Source organism: Pseudophryne corroboree, chromosome 6 (assembly GCF_028390025.1).
Source record: "Pseudophryne corroboree isolate aPseCor3 chromosome 6, aPseCor3.hap2, whole genome shotgun sequence".
Taxonomy (NCBI): domain Eukaryota; kingdom Metazoa; phylum Chordata; class Amphibia; order Anura; family Myobatrachidae; genus Pseudophryne; species Pseudophryne corroboree.
In genome coordinates this window covers 624,214,234-624,236,336 of record NC_086449.1, presented here as the reverse complement: position 1 = coordinate 624,236,336, position 22,103 = coordinate 624,214,234, and the positions used below count along the sequence as shown (strand labels likewise).

Here is a 22,103-nt window from a genome sequence, read left to right as displayed (position 1 = left end):
AAGGTTTTCCTTCCAGAGGAAAAAGCCAAGGAGTTATCCGATCTGGTCAGGAACCTCCTAAAACCAGGAAAAGTGTCAGTACATCAATGCACAAGAGTCCTGGGAAAAATGGTGGCTTCTTACGAAGCAATTCCATTCGGCAGATTCCATGCAAGAATATTCCAAAGGGATCTGTTGGACAAATGGTCAGGGTCGCATCTGCAGATGCACCTGCGAATAACCCTGTCACCAAAGACAAGGGTGTCACTTCTGTGGTGGTTGCAGAAGGCTCACCTATTAGAAGGCCGCAGATTCGGCATTCAGGATTGGATCCTGGTGACCACGGACGCCAGCCTGAGAGGCTGGGGAGCAGTCACACAAGGAAGAAACTTCCAGGGAGTATGGACGAGTCTGGAAAAGTCTCTTCACATAAACATTCTGGAACTAAGAGCAATCTACAATGCTCTAAGCCAGGCGGAACTTCTCCTGCAAGGAAAGCCGGTGTTGATTCAGTCGGACAACATCACGGCGGTCGCCCATGTAAACAGGCAGGGCGGCACAAGAAGCAGGAGTGCAATGGCAGAAGCTGCCAAGATTCTTCGCTGGGCGGAGAATCACGTGATAGCACTGTCAGCAGTGTTCATCCCGGGCGTGGACAACTGGGAAGCAGACTTCCTCAGCAGACACGATCTTCATCCGGGAGAGTGGGGTCTACATCCAGAAGTCTTCAACATGTTAATAGACCGTTGGGAAAGACCAATTGTAGACATGATGGCGTCTCGCCTCAACAAGAACTGGACAAATATTGCGCCAGGTCAAGAGATCCACAGGCAATAGCTGTGGACGCACTGGTAACTCCTTGGGTGTACCAGTCAGTGTATGTGTTTCCTCCTCTGCCGCTCATACCAAAGGTATTGAAGATCATACGGCAAAGAAGAGTAAGAACAATACTAGTGGTTCCGGATTGGCCGAGAAGGACTTGGTATCCGGAACTTCAAGAGATGCTCACGGACGAACCGTGGCCTCTACCTCTGAGAAGGGACCTGCTACAGCAGGGTCCCTGTCTTTTTCAAGACTTACCGCGGCTGCGTTTGACGGCATGGCGGTTGAACGCCAGATCCTAAAAGGGAAAGGCATTCCAGAAGAAGTCATTCCTACCTTGATTAAGGCACGGAAGGAAGTCACCGTGAAACATTATCACCGCATTTGGCGAAAATATGTAGCGTGGTGCGAGGATCGGAGGGTTCCGACGGAGGAATTCCAACTGGGTCGTTTCCTACATTTCCTGCAATCAGGATTATCTATGGGTCTCAAATTGGGATCCATTAAGGTTCAAATTTCGGCCCTGTCAATATTCTTCCAAAAAGAATTGGCCTCTGTCCCTGAGGTCCAGACTTTTGTCAAGGGAGTACTGCATATACAGCCTCCTGTGGTGCCTCCGGTGGCACCGTGGGATCTAAATGTAGTTTTAGATTTCCTCAAATCCCATTGGTTTGAACCATTGAAAAAGGTGGATTTGAAATATCTCACATTGAAAGTGACTATGTTACTAGCCCTGGCCTCTGCCAGGAGAGTATCTGAATTGGCGGCTTTATCTTATAAAAGTCCTTATCTAATCTTCCATTCGGATAGGGCAGAACTGCGGACTCGTCCGCATTTTCTCCCTAAGGTGGTATCAGCGTTTCATCTGAACCAACCTATTGTGGTGCCTGCGGCCACTGGCGACTTGGAGGACTCCAAGTTGTTGGACGTTGTCAGAGCCTTAAAAATATACATTGCAAGGACGGCTGGAGTCAGAAAATCTGACTCGCTGTTTATATTGTCTGCACCCAACAAGTTGGGCGCACCTGATTCTAAGCAGTCGATTGCTCGTTGGATTTGTAACACAATTCAACTTGCACATTCTGTGGCAGGCCTGCCACAGCCTAAAACTGTAAAAGCCCACTCCACAAGGAAGGTGGGCTCATCTTGGGCGGCTGCCCGAGGGGTCTCGGCATTACAACTCTGCCGAGCAGCTACGTGGTCGGGGGAGAACACGTTTGTAAAATTTTACAAATTTGATACCCTGGCAAAGGAGGACCTGGAGTTCTCTCATTCGGTGCTGCAGAGTCATCCGCACTCTCCCGCCCGTTTGGGAGCTTTGGTATAATCCCCATGGTCCTTTCAGGAACCCCAGCATCCACTTAGGACGATAGAGAAAATAAGAATTTACTTACCGATAATTCTATTTCTCGGAGTCCGTAGTGGATGCTGGGCGCCCATCCCAAGTGCGGATTATCTGCAATACTTGTACATAGTTATTGTTAACTAATTCGGGTTATTGTTAAGGAGCCATCTTTAAGAGGCCCTTTCTGTTGTCATACTGTTAACTGGGTTTAGATCACAAGTTGTACGGTGTGATTGGTGTGGCTGGTATGAGTCTTACCCGGGATTCAAAATGCCTCCCTTATTGTGTATGCTCGTCCGGGCACAGTACCTAACTGGAGTCTGGAGGAGGGTCATAGGGGGAGGAGCCAGTGCACACCACCTGACCTAGTAAAGCTTTACTTTTTTGTGCCCTGTCTCCTGCGGAGCCGCTATTCCCCCATGGTCCTTTCAGGAACCCCAGCATCCACTACGGACTCCGAGAAATAGAATTATCGGTAAGTAAATTCTTATTTTCCAGGACGGCTGGAGTCAGAAAATCTGACTCGCTGTTTCTCCTATATGCACCCAACAAGCTGGGTGCTTCTGCTTCTAAGCAGACTATTGCTCGTTGGATTTGTAGTACAATTCAGCTTGCACATTCTGTGGCAGGCCTGCCACAGCCAAAATCTGTCAATGCCTATTCCACAAGGAAGGTGGGCTCATCTTAGGCGGCTGCCCGAGGGGTCTCGGCTTTACAACTTTGCCGAGCTGCTACTTGGTCAGGGGCAAACACGTTTGCAAAATTCTATAAATTTGATACCCTGGCTGAGGAGGACCTGGAGTTCTCTCATTCGGTGTTGCAGAGTCATCCGCACTCTCCCGCCCGTTTGGGAGCTTTGGTATAATCCCCATGGTCCTTACGGTGTTCCCAGCATCCACTAGGACGTCAGAGAAAATAAGAATTTACTCACCGGTAATTCTATTTCTCGTAGTCCGTAGTGGATGCTGGGCGCCCGTCCCAAGTGCGGTGTATCTGCAATACTTGTACATAGTTATTGTTAACTAAATCGGGTTATTGTTGAGCCGTCTGTTGAGAGGCTCAGTTGTTTCATACTGTTAACTGGGTTTCATATCACGAGTTATACGGTGTGAATGGTGTGGCTGGTATGAGTCTTACCCGGGATTCAAAATCCTTCCTTATTGTGTACGCTCGTCCGGGCACGGTGTCCTAACTGAGGCTTGGAGGAGGGTCATGGTGGGAGGAGCCAGTGCACACCAGGTAGTCTAAGATCTTTCTAGAGTGCCCAGCTTCCTTCGGAGCCCGCTATTCCCCATGGTCCTTACGGAGTTCCCAGCATCCACTACGGACTACGAGAAATAGAATTACCGGTGAGTAAATCCTTATATATATATATATATATATATATATATATATATATATATATATATATATATATATATAATAAGTTTGAGTATCCCATATCTAAATATTCCGAAATAAGGAATATTCCAAAATAACAGTTTGAGTGAGATAGTGAAACCTTTGTTTTGTGATGGCTCAATGTACACAAACTTTGATTAATTCACAAAGTTATTAAAAATATTGTATTAAATGACCTTCAGGCTGTCTGTATAAGGTGTTTATGAAACCTAAATTAATTCTGTGCTTAGACTTAGGTCCCATCCCCATGACATCTCATTACGGTATGCAATTATTCCAAAATAGGGAAAAATCCGATATCCATAATACTTCTGGTCCCAAGCATTTTGAATAAGGGATACTCAACCCGTATATATGTAGGTGTGTGTGTACATATATGTATGTATGTGTGTGTATATGTATGTGTGTGTACATATATGTATGTATGTGTGTATATGTATGTGTGTGTAAATAATAGAGGATATGCGGAAGCTAGGGTATTGAGGAGGTGCAACTAGAGCTTTGAAGAGTTCAGTTTTAAAGTGCCAGGATACTCACACCTCTACCTATACCCTAGTGTACAGGTAAAGATTCGGAGAAGTGGATTTAGCTGTAAGTGCAAAATGCCTGCTTTCAAATCACTTCCAGAATATTTGTATACACAGTCTAGTACAACTTTCAGACTCTTGTACTATAAGGATTGTGCCATCAGGGTTTTATTTGTAGTGCTTTACTGCCTAATGCTCCCAGTGGTCTACTTTATGGGATACTGTTTGTACATTAGCATATCTTGTGCTGCATGCATACTGTGACAAAGTGGGTAGTGTGTCCCACTGTGTTGTTGAGAAACTTTAATGCCTACTCTGGGAGATTGCAATCTTCTGGTAGGACAAGGTTAAAGCTCCACCTTGGCTCTCACACACAGCGCACACACTGGGGCTTTACAAGGTTGTTTATAATGTGTATTGCTTAGGGAGGAGGCTTACAGATGTAGCCATGCTCATCTGTGCTGCGATGTGGCATGCTGCATCACGTTCCAAGCTGCGACTCTATGCAGCCAGCAATCACTCCATTTCTTTTTTCTCTTATGTCCTAGAGGATGCTGGGGACTCCGTAAGGACCATGGGGTATAGACGGGCTCTGCAGGAGATAGGGCACCTAAAAAGAACTTTGACTATGGGTGTGCACTGGCTCCTCCCTCTATGCCCCTCCTCCAGACCTCAGTTAGATCTTGTGCCCAGAGGAGAATGGGTGCACTGCAGAGAGCTCTCCAGAGTTTTCTGTGGAAAAAGAATTTTGTTAGGTTTTTTATTTTCAGGGAGTCCTGTTGGCAACAGGCTCCCTGAATCGTGGGACAGAGGAGAGAGAAGCAGAGCTGGCTTGTAAAGTTGGGCACTGTTTCTAGGCTACTGGACACCATTAGCTCCAGAGGGAGTCGGAACACAGGTCTCACCTGGGGTTCGTCCCGGAGCAGCGCCGCCACCGTCCTTCTCACAGATGCCGAAGATCGAAGCCGGGTGAGTATTGAGGAAAAGACTTCAGGCGGCAGAAGACATCAGATCTTCATGAGGTAAGCGCGCAGCGGTAAGCTGCGCGCCATTGCTCCCAGTCACACACACAAAGCAAGCACTGAAGGGTGCAGGGGGGGGGGGGGGGGGGCGCCCTGGGCAGCAATAAACCTCGTTTTGGCCATAAATAAGGTGGATTAGGCTGGGGGACAGTAAATCCGCGGACCCCCGCCATTTTATTAATATATGATGAAGGAACCGAAGCCCGCCGTCGGGTGGGCGGGGCTTGATCCTCAGCACTAACCAGCGCCATTTTCTCCACAGAGGCTGCATGAGAAAACGCTGGCTCCCTGTTCACTCCCCTGCTGAGCTTCACAGGTTGGAAAAAGGAGGAGGGGGGGCACTTTGGCGACGCAGTGAGTGGAGATTACGATTATAAACATATAAAAGCGCTATCTGGTTGTATATTCCAGTGTTTTTAAGCGCTGGGTGTGTGCTGGCATACTCTGTCTCTCCTAAGGGCCTGGTTGGGGTTTTGTCCCCTTATAGGTAAATCCCTGTGTGTGTGGGGTGTCGGTACGTGCGTGTCGACATGTCTGAGGCGGAAGGCTTCTCCAAGGAGGAGGTGGAGCAAATGAGTGGTGTGTCCCCGTCGGTTGTGCCGACTCCTGATTGGATGGACATGTGGCATACGTTGCATGCAAGTGTGGCATCTTTACATAAAAGGCTTGATAAGGCTGGTTTAGGGGGGACATCAGGCGGTCAATCCTCAGATTGGACCGACTCACAGGGCCCGTCGGGGTCTCAAAAGCGTCCCATAAAACAAGACACTACTACCGACACGGATTCTGATTCCAGTGTCGACTATGACGAAGTAAAATTGCACCCTAGGGTGACTAAAACTATTCAGTGTATGATTGTGGCAATAAGGGATGTGTTGCATATTGTGGATGAACCCTCAGTCCCCGACACAAGGGTACACATGTTTAAGGAAAAGAAACAGATTATTAATTTTCCCACATCTAATTTTCCAGGTGCCCAGGAACAAAAGTCCTCCCCGGCTGCTCCAAAACCCACAGCATGACGCTGGGGCTCCTCTGAGGGAGTCCGCACCGGTGGGGGCACGTCTTCGACTTTTCAGTCAGGCCTGGGTCAGTTCGGACCTGAATCCCTGTGTGTTGGAAATAGTTTCCCAGGGTTACAAACTGGAATTCGAGGAGGTGCCCCCGCGCCGATTTTTCAAATCGGCCCTACCAGCTACCACATCGGAAAGGGATGTAGTGTTAGCTGCAATTCAAACGCTGTGTATACAGCAAGTGATAATCAAGGTTCCCCTGCACCAGTAGGGAAGAGGTTACTACTCAACCCTATTTGTGGTCCCGAAACCGGACGGTTCGGTCAGACCGATTTTGAATCTGAAATCCCTAAACCTGTACATAAAAAGATTCAAATTCAAAATGGAATCACTCAGAGCGATAATAGCCAACATGGAGGAGGTTGAGTTTATGGTGTCTCTGGACATAAAGGATGCATACCTTCATGTCCCCATATATGCCCCCCATCAGGAATACCTGAGATTTGCTGTACAGGATTGTCATTACCAATTTCAGACGTTGCCGTTTGGACTTTCCACGGCCCCGAGGATTTTCACCAAAATAATGGCGGATATGATGGTGGTCTTGCGCAAGCATGGAGTCACAATTATCCCATACTTGGACGATCTCCTGATAAAAGCGAGATCAAGGGAGAAATTGCTGAGCAGTGTGGCGCTCTCTCCGAGAGTGCTCCAGCAACACGGTTGGATTCTATATCTACCAAAGTCACAGTTGATTCCGACAACTCGACTACCGTTCCTAGGTATGATACTGGATACGGAACAAATGAAGGTCTTTCTCCCAATAGAGAAGGCCCAAGACATCCAGAACATGGTCAGAGAACTGCTAAAACCGAAAAGGGTGTCAGTTCACCAATGCACTTGAGTTCTGGGAAAAATGGTGGCGGCCTATGAGGCCATTCCTTTCGGAAGGTTCCATGCACGGACTTTTCAATGGGACCTTCTGGACAAGTGGTCAAGGTCCCATCTGCACTTACATCGGAAAATAACTCTGTCCCCAGGAACCAGAGTGTCCCTCCTGTGGTGGTTGCAAAGTGCTCACCTACTGGAGGGTTGCCGGTTCGGGATTCAGGACTGGATCCTGGTTACCACGGACGCGAGCCTCCGAGGATGGGGAGCGGTCACACAGGGAAAGACTTTTCAGGGTCTTTGGTCAGACCAGGAGTCCTGTCTACACATCAATGTGTTGGAACTCAGAACCATTTACAACGGCCTTCGACAAGCGGAGAGTTTTCATCGAAACCTACCGGTTCTGATTCAATCAGACAATGTCACAGCAGTGGCTCATATGAACCGCCAAGGCGGGACAAGAAGCAGAGTCGCGATGACGGAAGCCACAAGGATTCTTCGTTGGGCGGAAAATCATGTAAGCGCTCTGTCGGCTGTCTTCATTCCGGGAGTAGACAACTGGGAAGCAGACTTCCTCAGCAGACACGATCTCCATCCAGGAGAGTGGGGACTTCATCAAGAAGTCTTTGCAGACGTAACGCGTCTTTGGGGAACTCCTCAAATAGACATGATGGCGTCACGCCTCAACAAAAAACTTCGGAGGTATTGCGCCAGGACTCGGGACCCTCAGGCAGTAGCAGTAGACGCACTGGTAACACCGTGGGTGTTCGAATCGGTCTACGTGTTCCCCCCTCTTCCTCTCATCACGAAAGTGTTGAGGATCATAAGACGAAGAAGAGTACAGACGATACTCGTTGTCCCAGACTGGCCTCGAAGGGCCTGGTACTCTGATCTACAAGAGATGCTCACAGGAGACCCCTGGCCTCTTCCTCTGAGGGAAGACCTGTTGCAGCAGGGGCCATGTGTATTTCAAGACTTACCGCGGTTACGTTTGACGGCATGGCAGTTGAACGCAGAATCCTAGCAAAAAAGGGGATTCCGGAAGAGGTCATCCCTACTTTAATAAAGGCTAGGAAGGAGGTGACGATAAAACATTATCACCGTATCTGGCGAAAGTATGTGTCTTGGTGTGAGGCCAAGAATGCACCTACGGAAGATTTTCATCTGGGTCGTTTTCTCCACTTTCTACAGACAGGAGTGGATATGGGCCTGAAATTAGGCTCGGTTAAGGTACAGATTTCGTCCCTCTCGATTTTCTTTCAGAAGGAATTGGCTTCTCTTCCAGAAGTCCAGACGTTTGTAAAGGGAGTGCTGCACATCCAGCCCCCTTTTGTGCCTCCAGTGGCACCATGGGACCTGAACGTGGTGTTGCAGTTCCTAAAATCACACTGGTTTGAACCGCTTAACAAGGTTGAGTTGAAATTTCTTACTTGGAAGGTGGTCATGTTGTTGGCCTTAGCATCAGCAAGGCGAGTGTCAGAATTGGCGGCGCTCTCACACAAGAGCCCCTACTTGATTTTTCATGTGGATCGAGCTGAATTGAGGACACGTCCGCAATTTTTGCCTAAAGTGGTTTCTTCGTTCCATATGAATCAACCTATTTTGGTGCCTGTGGCTACCGGTGACCTGGAGGATTCCAGATCCCTAGACGTAGTCAGGGCCTTAAAGATTTATGTAGCCAGGACGGCTAGAATTAGGAAAACATAGGCTCTGTTTGTCCTGTATGCGGCCAATTAGATTGTCGCTCCTGCTTCAAAGCAGACTATTGCTCGCTGGATCTGTAATACGATTTAGCAGGCTCACTCTACGGCTGGATTGCCGGTACCAAATTCGGTTAAGGCCCATTCCACTAGGAAGGTGGGCTCTTCTTGGGCGGCTGCCCGAGGCGTCTCGGATTTACAACTTTGCCGAGCGGCGACTTGGTCGGGGTCAAACACTTTTGCTAAATTCTACAAGTTTGATACCCTGGCTGATGAGGACCTAGCGTTTGCTCAGTCGGTGCTGCAGAGTCATACGCACTCTCATGCCCGATTGGATGCTTTGGTATAAACCCCATGGTCCTTACGGAGTCCCCAGCATCCTCTAGGACGTAAGAGAAAATAAGATTTTAAACCTACCGGTAAATCTATTTCTCCTAGTCCGTAGAGGATGCTGGGCGCCCGTCCCAGTGCGGAAACTCTGCAAGACTTGTATATAGTTGTTGCTTACATAAGGGTTATGTTACAGTTGACATCGTTCTAGGACCGTTACTGTTGTTTTTGATCATACTGTTAACTGGTTATGTATGTTCCAGGTTACATGGTATGATTGGTATGGGCTGGTATGAATCTTGCCCTTGGATTGCTAAATCCTGCCTTGTATTGTCCATCTCCTCTGGGCACAGTTCTCTAACTGAGGTCTGGAGGAGGGGCATAGAGGGAGGAGCTAGTGCACACCCATAGTCAAAGTTCTTTTTAGGTGCCCTATCTCCTGCGGAGCCCGTCTATACCCCATGGTCCTTACGGAGTCCCCAGCATCCTCTACGGACTCGGAGAAATAGATTTACCGGTAGGTTTAAAATCTTAATTTTTCCCTAATGGAGCGATCGCCGGCTGCAAATAGTCTCAGCCCAGCACACCACGCAGCATTCCGCATTGCAGCAAGATGATCATGGCTACATCTGTTAATGACTTGTGGTCAGTTTGACTGATGCTGGGTAAGCTGGCCGTCCACAGGTACTGTAGGTGCCTGCAGGACTTTGATTGTAGCTGATTTTACTACATTTATTATCTTAGTATAAATGATTTGCCTTGTGAATGTATTTTCAGGAGGCCCTAAAACTCCAGCAGGACATGAGAAAGAAAAAGCAAGAAATGTTGGAAAAGCAAATTGAGTATCAGAAGGTATGTAGCTGATTTGTGTCGAATATGCTGCAGCATGGAATGTCAAATGTATCCTGTTTTCTCTAACATCCATAAGGGATACTGGGGTTCACTTAATACGATGGGTATAGATGGGGTCCAAAGGAGCCGGTGCGCTTTAATTTTCTCTTAAATCCTAGCGCAGGTATGGGGAGCCTTCAGCCCTCCAGCTGTTGTTGAACTAAACATCCCAGCATGCCCTAAAACAGTTTTAGCATGGCCAAATAGCAAAACTGTAGCAAGGCATACTATGGTTCATTTAGTACCATGGGGTATAGACTGGTCCACTAGGAGCCATGGGCACTTTAAGAATTGAATATTGTGGGCTGGCTCCTCCCTCTATGCCCCTCCTAGAAGACTCAGTTTAGAAAATGTGCCCGGAGGAAACGGTTACGCTAATGGAAGCTCCTGAAGAGTTTTCTGCATTTATTTTCTGTTGTTTTCAGGCAGGGCTGATTGGCTTCGTGGGACTTAGGGGGGGGGGATCGGCCCAACCTTTGAAGGGTTAATTGTCTCGTTCCCCACTGACAGGACACTGAGCTCCTGAGCGAACTATTCGCAAGCCCCATCACTGTGAGTGTACATTCCCGCAGCACGCCGCCACCCCTAACAGAGCCAGAAGAATTAAGAGTGGTGAGTACTGAGCCGGCGTCCCCATTAGCGGGGCGCCGGCCATTATGGCAGCATGAGGGTACGGAGACGCACGGCTTCTATACGGGGGCGGATTGCGTCTCCAGACACAGTACTCAACTGCGTCTCAGTACACTGTACCCAGTACCCAGACTGGCAACACAGCCTTAAAACAGTTTCTCTCCATTTTAAGCACCAGGTTCCTCAGCCAGTAAAAAAAAGCAGGAAGACCGCGTGCCATTGAAGCATGCGGGGATTCACTATGAGCGGACTCAGCAGCTCACCCCAGCGCCTTTTTCCCTCGGCAGTGGACACAGACGCGGACAGGGACGTGCAGCTCCTCCGGTGTGACTCCAGATTACCTCAGCGGTACCAGGGGGTCATAGCAGGGGAGGGAGCGACTATTAGTGTACTAAGTCCCCTATCAGAGTACTTAGTCTGCGACCTGGCTAAGCTTGGCATTAGCGATAAGGGTGTGTAGGGGGCTGGCTCCAATCAACTCTGTCTCTCCCTGAAGGGCTGCTTGTGGGTTAATTGTGCTTAACCTTTTTCTGTGTGTGTGTGCTGTCACATTTACATTGTCATGCAAAGAGTGTTTCTTGTACAGCGGAGTGTTCCTCTTCACCAGGGGGCTCACTACTGGGTACTCAGGGTTCACAGGCTAGCGGGGCTGAACCGGAGTGGGTTAATTCTCTCAAAGGAATGATTTCCACTCTTTCTACAAAATTGTCCCGCAATGAGAAAGAGATGCAATACTTAAACTGTGGATGAGTTTATTAACAGACTCAGTCCCCAAAAAAGTCAGTAAAAGTGATCTCTGGCCCATATCCTGCAATCTGACTCTGACGCTGATGGGTCAGACTTGGAGGAGGGTGAGGTAGACTTGGATATTGGACGCATCAGTCTCTAGGCTCTCACGTAAAATTGTATTGCCTGTTCCTGGTGCAGCCTCCCTAAAAGACACGGCTGATCGTAATATTGAGACTACAATCAAATCATTGTACACAGCTGCTGGGGTGGCCCAAAGACCCACTATTGCATGTGCGTGGATCACTAAAGCCATTGCGAAATGGTCAGGTAACGTAATTGAGGCGTTAGATTCCTTACCTAGGGGGAATGTTGTCTTACTCCTGCAGCATATACAGGACTCTGCAAAATTTAACGCACGCACCACCGCTATGGCAGTGTCTGCACGCAGGGAGGGGCTTGTGGCTACGCCAGTGGACTGCTGACGCAGACTCCAGGAAAGGCGTGGAAGGCCTACCATTCACAGGAGAGGCCTTGTTTAGAGATGAACTAGACAAATGGATCTCCACAGCTACTGCGGGTAAGTCTACATATCTTCTTTTCGCAGCCCCCCGACCAAGAAGATTTATTAAGCTTCTAAGTTACAGTCCTTTTCGGACTGCCAAGTTCAAGTGCAAATACAGAGGTGCTTCTACGTCCTCCAGCGGCGCAAGAGGTAAACCATACAAACCAGCAACTGCAGGTGCTCAGAAACAGAGCTCAGGTTCTGCTTCCTCAAAGACTTCAGCATGATGGTGGACCACAATGCCTGGAAGGCCTTCAGGTGGGAGCCCGACTACAATTCTTCACTCAGATCTGGTCAAATTCGTGCCAGGACCCCTGGGTCATAGATCTTTTCTCTAACGTCCTAAGTGGATGCTGGGGACTCCGTAAGGACCATGGGGAATAGCGGCTCCGCAGGAGACTGGGCACATCTAAAGAAAGCTTTAGGACTAACTGGTGTGCACTGGCTCCTCCCCCTATGACCCTCCTCCAAGCCTCAGTTAGATTTCTGTGCCCGACGAGAAGGGTGCACACTAGGGGCTCTCCTGAGCTTCTTAGTGAAAGTTTTAGTTTAGGGTTGTTATTTTCAGTGAGACCTGCTGGCAACAGGCTCACTGCATCGAGGGACTAAGGGGAGAAGAAGCGAACTCACCTGCGTGCAGAGTGGATTGGGCTTCTTGGCTACTGGACATTAGCTCCAGAGGGACGATCACAGGCCCAGCCTGGATGGGTCCCGGAGCCGCGCCGCCGGCCCCCTTACAGAGCCAGAAGAGCGAAGAGGTCCGGAAAAATCGGCGGCAGAAGACGTTCCTGTCTTCAATAAGGTAGCGCACAGCACTGCAGCTGTGCGCCATTGCTCTCAGCACACTTCATACTCCGGTCACTGAGGGTGCAGGGCGCTGGGGGGGCGCCCTGAGACGCAATAAAACATGATAAAAATACCTTACATGGCAAAAAAATATATAGCTCCTGGGCTATATGGATGCATTTAACCCCTGCCAGAATATACAGAAAAACGGGAGATAAGGCCGCCGAAAAGGGGGCGGAGCCTATCTCCTCAGCACACTGGCGCCATTTTCCCTCACAGCTCAGTTGGAGGGAAGCTCCCTGGCTCTTCCCTGCAGTCACTACACTACAGAAAGGGTTAAAAAAAGAGAGGGGGCACTAATTAGGCGCAGTATTAAAACATACAGCAGCTATAAGGGGAAAAACACTTATATAAGGTTATCCCTGTATATATATATATATATATATATAGTTATATAGTGCTCTGGTGTGTGCTGGCATACTCTCCCTCTGTCTCCCCAAAGGGCTAGTGGGGTCCTGTCCTCTATCAGAGCATTCCCTGTGTGTGTGCTGTGTGTCGGTACGTTTGTGTCGACATGTATGAGGAGAAAAATGATGTGGAGACGGAGCAGAGTGTCTGTAACAGTGATGTCACCACCTAGGGGGTCGACACCTGAGTGGATGTACTGTTGAAAATTACGTGACAGTGTCAGCTCTGTATAAAAAAACAGTGGTTGACATGAGACAGCCGGCTACTCAGCTTGTGCCTGTCCAGACGTCTCATAGGCCGTCAGGGGCTCTAAAGCGCCCGTTACCTCAGATGGCAGATACAGACGCCGACACGGATACTGACTCCTGTGTCGACGGTGAAGAGACAACCGTGATTTCCAGTAGGGCCACACGTTACATGATTGAGACAATGGAAAATGTTTTATACATTTCTGATAATACGAGTACCACCAAAAAGGGGTATTATGTTCGGTGAGGGAAAAACTACCTGTAGTTTTCCTGAATCTGAGAAATAAAATGAGGTGTGTGATGATGCGTGGGTTTCCCCCCGATAACAATTGATAATTTCTTAAAAAGTATTGGTGTATACCCTTTCCCGCCAGAGGTTAGGGTGCGTTGGGAAACACCCCCTAGGGGGGATAAGGCGCTCACACGCTTGTAAGAACAAGGGCTCTACCCTCTCATGAGATGGCCGCCCTTAAGGATCCTGCTGATAGAAAGCAGGAGGGTATCCAAAAATGTATTCACACACATACTGGTGTTATACTGCGACCAGCAATCGCCTCAGCCTGGAGGTGCAGTGCTGGGTTGGCATGGTCGGATTCCCTGACTGGAAATATTGATATCCTAGATAAGGATAGTATATTATTGCCTATAGAGCATTTAAAAGATGCATTTCTATATATGCATGATGCACAGCGGAATATTTGCCGACTGGCATCAAGTATAAGTGCGTTGTCCAATTCTACCAGTAAAATGGTCAGGTGATGCGGATTCCAAACGGCATTTGGAAGTATTGCCTTTGAAAAGGGACATTTGGGGTCGGTCTTTTAGACCTGGTGGCCACGGCAACAACTGGGAAATCCACGTTTGTACCCCAGGTCGCCTCTCAAAATAAGACGCCGTATTATCAGGCGCAGTCCTTTGTTGGCAAGCGGACAAAAGGTTCCTCTTTTCTGCTCGTGACAGAGGGAGAGGAAAAAGGCTGAAGAGATTAGCCAGTTCCCAGGAACAGAAACCCTTTCCCGCCTCTGCCAAGCCCTCAGTATGACGCTAGGGCCTTACAAGCTCAGGCACGGTGGGGGCCCGTTCTCAATGAATTTCAGTGCGCAGTGGGCTCACTCGCAAGTAGACCCCTGGATCCTTCAGGTAATATCTCAAGGGTACATATTGGAATTCGAGACGTCTCCCCCTCGCCGTTTCCAAAAGTCGGCTTTACCGACGTCTCCCTCTGACAGGGAGGCAGTTTTGGAAGCCATTCACAAGCTGTATTCCCAGCAGGTGATAATCAAGGTACCCCTCCTGCAACAGTGAACGGGGTATTATTCCACACTATTGTGGTACCGAAGCCAGACGGCTCGGTGAGACCGATTCTAAATCAAAATCTAAAATCTTTGAACACTTACATACAGAGGTTCAAATTCAAGATTGAGTCACTCAGAGCAGTGATTGCGAACCTGGAAGAAGGGGACTACATGATGTCTCGGGACATCAAGGATGCTTACCTTCATGTCAAAATTTACCCTTCTCACCAAGGGTACCTCAGGTTATGGTACAGAACTGTCACTATCAGTTCAGACGCTGCCGTAGGGATGGTCCACGGCACCCCGGGTCTTTACCAAGGTAATGGCCGAAATGATATCCCTTCGAAGGAAGGGAATTTTAGTTATCCCTTACTTGGACGATTCCCTGATAAGGGTAAGATCCAGGGAACAGTTGGAAGTCGGTGTAGCACTATCTCAGGTAGTGTTGCGGCAGCACGATTGGATTCTCAATATTCCAAAATCGCAGCTGGTTCCGACGACTTGTCTTCTGTTTCCTAGGGATGTTCCTGGACACAGTCCAGAAAAAAGGTGTTTCTCCCGGAAGAGAAAGCCAGGGAGTTATCCGAGCTAGTCAGGAACCTCCTAAAACCGAACCAAGTCTCAGTGCATCAATGCACAAGGGTTCTGGGTAAAAATGGTGGCTTCCTACGAAGCAATCCCATTCGTTAGATTCCACGCAAGAACTTTCCAGTGGAACCTACTGGACAAATGGTCCAGGTCGCATTTTCAGATGTATCAGCGGATAACCCTGTCACCAAGGACAAGGGTATCCATCCTGTGGTGGTTGCAGAGTGCTCATCTTCTAGAGGGCCGCAGATTCGGCATTCAGGACTGGGTCCTGGTGACCACGGATGCCAGCCTGCGAGGCTGGGGAGCAGTCACACAGGGAAGGAATATCCAGGGCTTAGGGTCAAGCCTGGATACATCACTTCACATAAATATCCTGAAGCTAAGGGCCATTTACAATGCTCTAAGCTTAGCAAGACCTCTGCTTCAAGGTCAGCCGGTGTTGATCCAGTCGGACAACATCATGGCAGTCACCCACGTAAACAGACAGGGTGGCACAAGAAGCAGGAGGGCAATGGCAGAAGCTGCAGGGATTCTTCGCTGGGCGGAAAATCATGTGATAGCACTGTCAACAGTATTCATTCCGGGAGTGGACAACTGGGAAGCAGACTTCCTCAGCACGACCTCCACCCGGGAGAGTGGGGACTTCACCCAGAAGTCGTCCACATGATTAAAAAAACTCGACAGGTATTGCGCCAGGTCAAGAGACCCTCAGGCAATAGTTGTAGACGCTCTGGTAACACCGTGGGTGTACCAGTCAGTGTATGTGTTCCCTCCTCTGCCTCTCATACCCAAGGTACTGAGATTGATAAGATGGAGAGGAGAAAGCACTATATTCGTGGCTCCGGATTGGCCAAGAAGGACTTGGTAACCGGAACTTCAAGAGATGCTCACGGAGGATCCGTGGCCTCTACCTCTAAGAAGGGACCTGCTCCAGCAAGGACCCTGTCTGTTCCAAGACTTACCGCGGCTGCGTTTGACGGCATGCCGGTTGAACACCGGATCCTGAAGGAAAAAAGGCATTCCGGATGAAGTCATCCATATCCTGATCTAAAGCCAGGAAGGATGTAACCGCAAAAACATTATCACCGCAATTGGCGAAAATATGTTGCGTAGTGCGAGGCCAGTAAGGCCCGACGGAGGAAATTCAACTGGGTCGATTCCTACATTTCCTGCAAACAGGAGTGTCTATGGGCCTGAAATTGGGGTCCATTAAGGTTCAGATTTCGGCCCTGTCAATTTTCTTCCAAAAAAGAACTAGCTTCAGTCCCTGAAGTTTAGACATTTGTAAAAGGGGTACTGCATATACAGCCTCCTTTTGTGCCTCCAGTGGCAATTTGGGATCTCAATGTAGTTTGGGCTCCAAAAGTCACATTGGTTTGAACCACTTAAATCTGTGGAGTTAAAATATCTCACATGGAAAGTGGTCATGCTGTTGGCCCTGGCCTGGGCCAGGCGCGTGTCAGAATTGGCGGCTTTATCCTGTAAAAGCCCTTATCTGATTTTCCATTCGGACAGGGCGGAATTGAGGACTCGTCCTCAGTTTCTCCCTAAGGTGGTTCCAGCGTTTTCACCTGAACCAACCTATTGTGGTGCCTGCGGCTACTAGGGACTTGGAGGAATCCAAGTTGCTGGATGTTGTCAGGGCCCTGAAAATATTTCCAGGACGGCTGGAGTCAGGAAATCTGACTCGCTGTTTATCCTGTATGCACCCAACAAGCTGGGTGCTCCTGCTTCTAAGCAGACTATTGCTCGTTGGATTTGTAGTACAATTCAGCTTGCACATTCTGTGGCAGGCCTGCCACAGCTAAAATCTGTAAAAGCCCGTTCCACAAGGAAAGTGGGCTCATCTTGGGCGGCTGCCCGAGGGGTCTCGGCTTTACAACTTTGCCGAGCAGCTACTTGCTCAGGGGCAAACACGTTTGCTAAATTCTACAAATTTGATACCCTGGCTGAGGAGGACCTGGAGTTCTCTCATTCGGTGCTGCAGAGTCATCCGCACTCTCCCGCCCGTTTGGGAGCTTTGGTATAATCCCCATGGTCCTTACGGAGTCCCCAGCATCCACTTAGGACGTTAGAGAAAATAAGAATTTACTTACCGATAATTCTATTTCTCATAGTCCGTAGTGGATGCTGGGCGCCCATCCCAAGTGCGGATTGTCTGCAATACTTGTACATAGTTATTGTTACAAAAATCGGGTTATTATTGTTGGGAGCCATCTTTTCAGAGGCTGCTCTGTTATCATACTGTTAACTGGGTTCAGATCACAAGTTATACGGTGTGATTGGTGTGGCTGGTATGAGTCTTACCCGGGATTCAAAATCCTTCCTTATTGTGTACGCTCGTCCGGGCACAGTATCCTAACTGAGGCTTGGAGGAGGGTCATAGGGGGAGGAGCCAGTGCACACCAGTTAGTCCTAAAGCTTTCTTTAGATGTGCCCAGTCTCCTGCGGAGCCGCTATTCCCCATGGTCCTTACGGAGTCCCCAGCATCCACTACGGACTATGAGAAATAGAATTATCGGTAAGTAAATTCTTATTATTTCCCAGGGCTACATACTGGAGTTCCAAGAGCTCCCACCTCACAGATTCTTCAAATCAGGCTTGCCAGTTTCACAAGAGGCAAGTATTACTTTACAGCATGCCATCCAAAAACTGGTACAGACTCAGGTCATTGTTACAGTTCCACCTCATCTACTAAACAAGGGGTACTATTCCAACTTGTTCGTAGTACCGAAGCCGGACGGTTCGGTAAGACCGATTCTGAACCTCAAGACTTTGAACCCGTACTTACGAGTGTTCAAATTCAAGATGGTGATCTCGGGTCTGGAGGAGGGGGAATTCCTAGTGTCTTTGGATATCAAGGATGCGTACCTTAATATTCTGATCTGGCCGCCTCATCAGGCTTATCTACGGTTTGCACTGCAGGACTGTCACTACCATTTCCAGGTCTGCCATTTGGTCTCTCCACAGCACCGAGGGTGTTTACCAAGGTGATGGCAGAGATGATGATTCTACGCCGCAAACAGGGAGTGAACAGAATTCCGTACCTGGACGATCTCCTGATAAAAGCGCCGTCCAGGGAGAGGTTGCTGGACAGCATTGGTCCCTCAACCAAACTTCTCCAGGATCATGGGTGGATTCTGTACCTTCGGAAATCTCACCTAGAGCCAACACGGAGGCTCCCATTCCTGGGAATGATACTGGACACAAAGTCACAAAAGGTGTTCATTCCGTTGGAAAAGGCGTTGGTAATCCAGTCGATGGTCCGTGATGTCTTTAAGTCAACTCGGGTGTCTGTGCATCTATGCATTCGCCTTCTGGGGAAAATGGTGGCCTCTTACGAAGTAACTTCAATACTGAGGATTTCCCGCTCGATCTGTTGGACAAATGGTTCGGATCGCATTTTCACATGCACCAGAGGATCCGTCTGTCGCCAAAGGCCAGGATCTCCCTTCTGTGGTGGCTACAGTCTTCGCACCTCGTTGCAGGACGGAGGTTTGGAATTCAGAACTGGATTCTGTTAACCACAGATGCAAGCCTCGAGAGGTTGGGGAGCAGTCACTCGGGGTGCAATTTCAAGGAAGATGGTCAAGTCAGGAAGTCATCCTTCCAATCAACATTCTGGAACTCTGAGCCATATACAACACCCTTCTGCAGGCCTCACATCTTCAAGATCGGGCAATTCAGGTCCAGTCGGACAGTGTGACTGCAGTAATGTACATATACTGACAGGGCGGAACGAAAAGCTGAGCAGCAATGTCAGAGGTGTCAAGAATTCTCCTCTGGGCAGAAAGAAACGCTGTGGCGTTGTCAGCGGTCTTCGTTCTAGTAGTAGACAACTGGGAAGCGGACTTCCTCAGCAGACACTACCTGCGCCTGGGGGACTGGGGCCTTCACCCGGAAGTGTTCACGTGCTTGACAAGTCGATGTGTATATCCACATATCGACATGATGGCCTCTCGTCTCAACAAGAAGCTCAGGGGGTATTGTTCCAGGTCGGGAGACCCACAGCCGGTGGCGATAGACCCATGGAGTTGTCAGGGCATCTATCAGATGGTGTACATGTTTACTCCACTTCCTCTGATCCCAAGAATTCTAAAGCGAATAAAAAGGGAAAAGATTCAAGCAATACTCATTGCTCCGGACTGGCTAAGAAGGGCCTGGTAAGTCGACCTTCTGGAGATGCTCCTCGAAGATCCGTGGCCTCTACCTCTTCGCGAGGATCTTCTGCAACAGGGCCCGTTCGTCTGTCAGGACTTAACCACGGCTAGGTTTGGCGGCATGGAAGTTGATCAGCTGATTCTAGCCAGGAGTGTGATCCCTAAAAAGGTTATCCCAACTATGATCCAAGCCAGGAAGGGGGTAACGTCTAAGCATTACCATCGTATTTGGAAGAAATACATTTCTTGATGTGAGAGCAGAATTTTTCTACGGTGGAATGTCATCTGGGACATTTTCTGCTTTTTCTGCAGGCAGGCGTGGATGTAGGCCTGCGTCTGGTCTCCATAAAAATCCAGATTTCGGCCTTGTCCATTTTTTTCCAGAAACAATTGGCTTCTCTCTCTGAGGTCCAGACATTCTTGAAAGGTGTTCTGCACATCCAACCTCCCTTTGTGCCTCCCACGGCACCCTGGGATCTCAATGTGGTGCTGCAGTTCCTCCAAGTGGACTGGTTTGAACTGCTGCATGAGGTGGACGTAAAATATCTTACTTGGAAGACCATGTTGTTGGCCTTGGCTTCAGCAAGACGTGTGTCGGAGCTAGGGGCTTTGTCTCACAAAAGTCCCTATTTAATTTTCCGTGAGGACAGAGCTGAACTCAGATCTCGTCAGCAATTTCTTCCTAAAGTGGTGTCTGCTTTTCACATCAACCAACCTATTGTGGTTCCGGTTTTCACCGACACCTCTGCTACTTCATTTTGTGAGGGCTTTGAAGGTGTATGTGAATAGAACAGCTCGTCACAGGAAAAAGGACTCGCTGTTTGTTCTTTACAATCCCAATAAGATTGGGTGTCCTGCTTCAAAGCAGACAATTGCATGCTGGATCAGACTTACTATCCAGCATGCTTATTCCACGGCAGGTTTGTCAGTTCCAAAATCTGTACAGGCACACTCTACTAGGTCGGTGGGTTCTTCCTGGGCGGTTGCCCGGGGTGTGTCGACTTTACAGCTCTGCCGAGCAGCTACCTGGTAAGGTTCGAACACGTTTGCCAAGTTCTACAAGTTTGATACTTTGACCAAACTGAAGGTCCTCAGAGGCCTACCGGTAAATCCTTTTCTTGTAGTCCGTAGAGGATATTGGGCGCCCGCCCAGTGCTTCGTCTTTCCTGCACTGTTACTTGGTTAAGTAATGTTGGTTCTGCCGTTGCTGTTCCCTGTTTCAAGTTTGGTTAGCTTGGCTTTCCTCTTGTTGTGTGTGCTGGTTTGGAATCTCACCACTATCCTTATCTATTGTACTCTCAAAGTATGTCCATCTCCTCGGGCACAGTTTCCTAGACTGAGTCTGGTAGGAGGGGCAAAGAGGGAGGAGCCAGCCAACACTATCAAATTCTTTAAGTGCCCATGGCTCCTAGTGGACCCGTCTATACCCAATGGTACTAAATGGACTTCAGTATCCTCTTCAGACTACGAGAAAAGGATTTACCGGTAGGTAATTTAAAATCCTATTTTCTTCAACTGGGTATGCTGGCTCCTCCCTTCTATGCCCCCTCCTACAGCCAGTTTAGAAAAATGTGCCCTCAGGAAAGGATGCACACTCTGGAGCTCCAGAGGATTTTTTTCTTAACTTCATTTTAAACTTTGTTATTTTCGGTATACTGTTTGGGCAACAGTATACCTACACCGTTGGAGTGTGGTGGTGGGGGGGGGGGGCGGTTTCCGGTCTCTTAAGGCGTCTGTGCCGCTTCCCCGCTGCAGGACCGCCGTCCTGAGAGGTTGCTGGTACCGCAGGGCATTCCGCCTTGGCGAACGCAATCGCAGCACTCACATGACATAGCCTGAAGGTGAGAAGAGTGGGGTGTACAAACCGGGGGCCCCGCTAGGGCAGTACCCTGGTTCTTAGTGCGGCGCGATCGTAGGGTTGGCATACGGAACTCTCCCTGGGGGGTGCCGCTATAGCTTCCCTGTGTACACTGGCAGCGGTGGTGAAACCTAGCATTTAAGTGATACTTTACAATAAATAGGAGACATAGCCAGTATTATTACCAGTTATTTATAGCGCACACACATTCCGCAGCGCTTTACAGAAAATATTTGCCCATTCATATCAGTCCCTGCCTCAGTGGCGCTTACAATCTATATATTCCCTACCACATGTACACACAGACACATTCATGCTAGGGTTAATTTTTGCTGGGAGCCAATTAACCTACCAGTATATTTTTGGATTGTGGGAGGAAACCGGAGTACCCGGAGGAAACCCACGCAGTAAAAATAACTGCATCGCTCCCGCGCCATTACGGGGAGCGGAGCTTCCTCAGAGCCAGACCAGCGGCATTTTGGCGCCTTCCTCTGCTTACAGCTGCAGCAGCAAGGAGACACAACTCCTCCAAACACTGAAGGATACTCAGAAAACTGATACAGGGGTGTAAATAAGGGGGAGAGCCGCTGTTGTACACGATTAGTTTCCTGAAAAGGACAAGAACTCTGGTGTTTCACCGTGATATATATACAGCTTGCAGTCTCACTGAGCCTGACAAGCTTGGGTGTGCTGTTCCTCTCTCATTCTATGTCTCACATACAGTAAGGCAGGCTTGCTATTGTTATACTTGCCTGTGTGTGTGAGTGTTGTCTACTGTAAACATGGTCAAACACCAATTATGCAGTGTATTTCACAACATATTCTCTCCCTCTACGGCTGGTTCCCTATCATGTGAAC

The 22,103-nt window shown here is 48.7% G+C and overlaps 1 protein-coding gene across 3 annotated transcripts in view; it reads left to right on the top strand.

The window, feature by feature from the left end:
• Nucleotides 1-22,103, top strand: part of RBM27 (RNA binding motif protein 27) — a 455,159-nt gene that overhangs the window by 337,181 nt on the left and 95,875 nt on the right. For all 3 annotated transcript variants that reach the window (XM_063928111.1, XM_063928110.1, XM_063928112.1), the window contains one exon: nucleotides 9,805-9,879. In XM_063928111.1, the coding sequence (XP_063784181.1) occupies nucleotides 9,805-9,879 (75 nt within the window). The remainder of the gene's footprint in view (nucleotides 1-9,804; nucleotides 9,880-22,103) is intronic.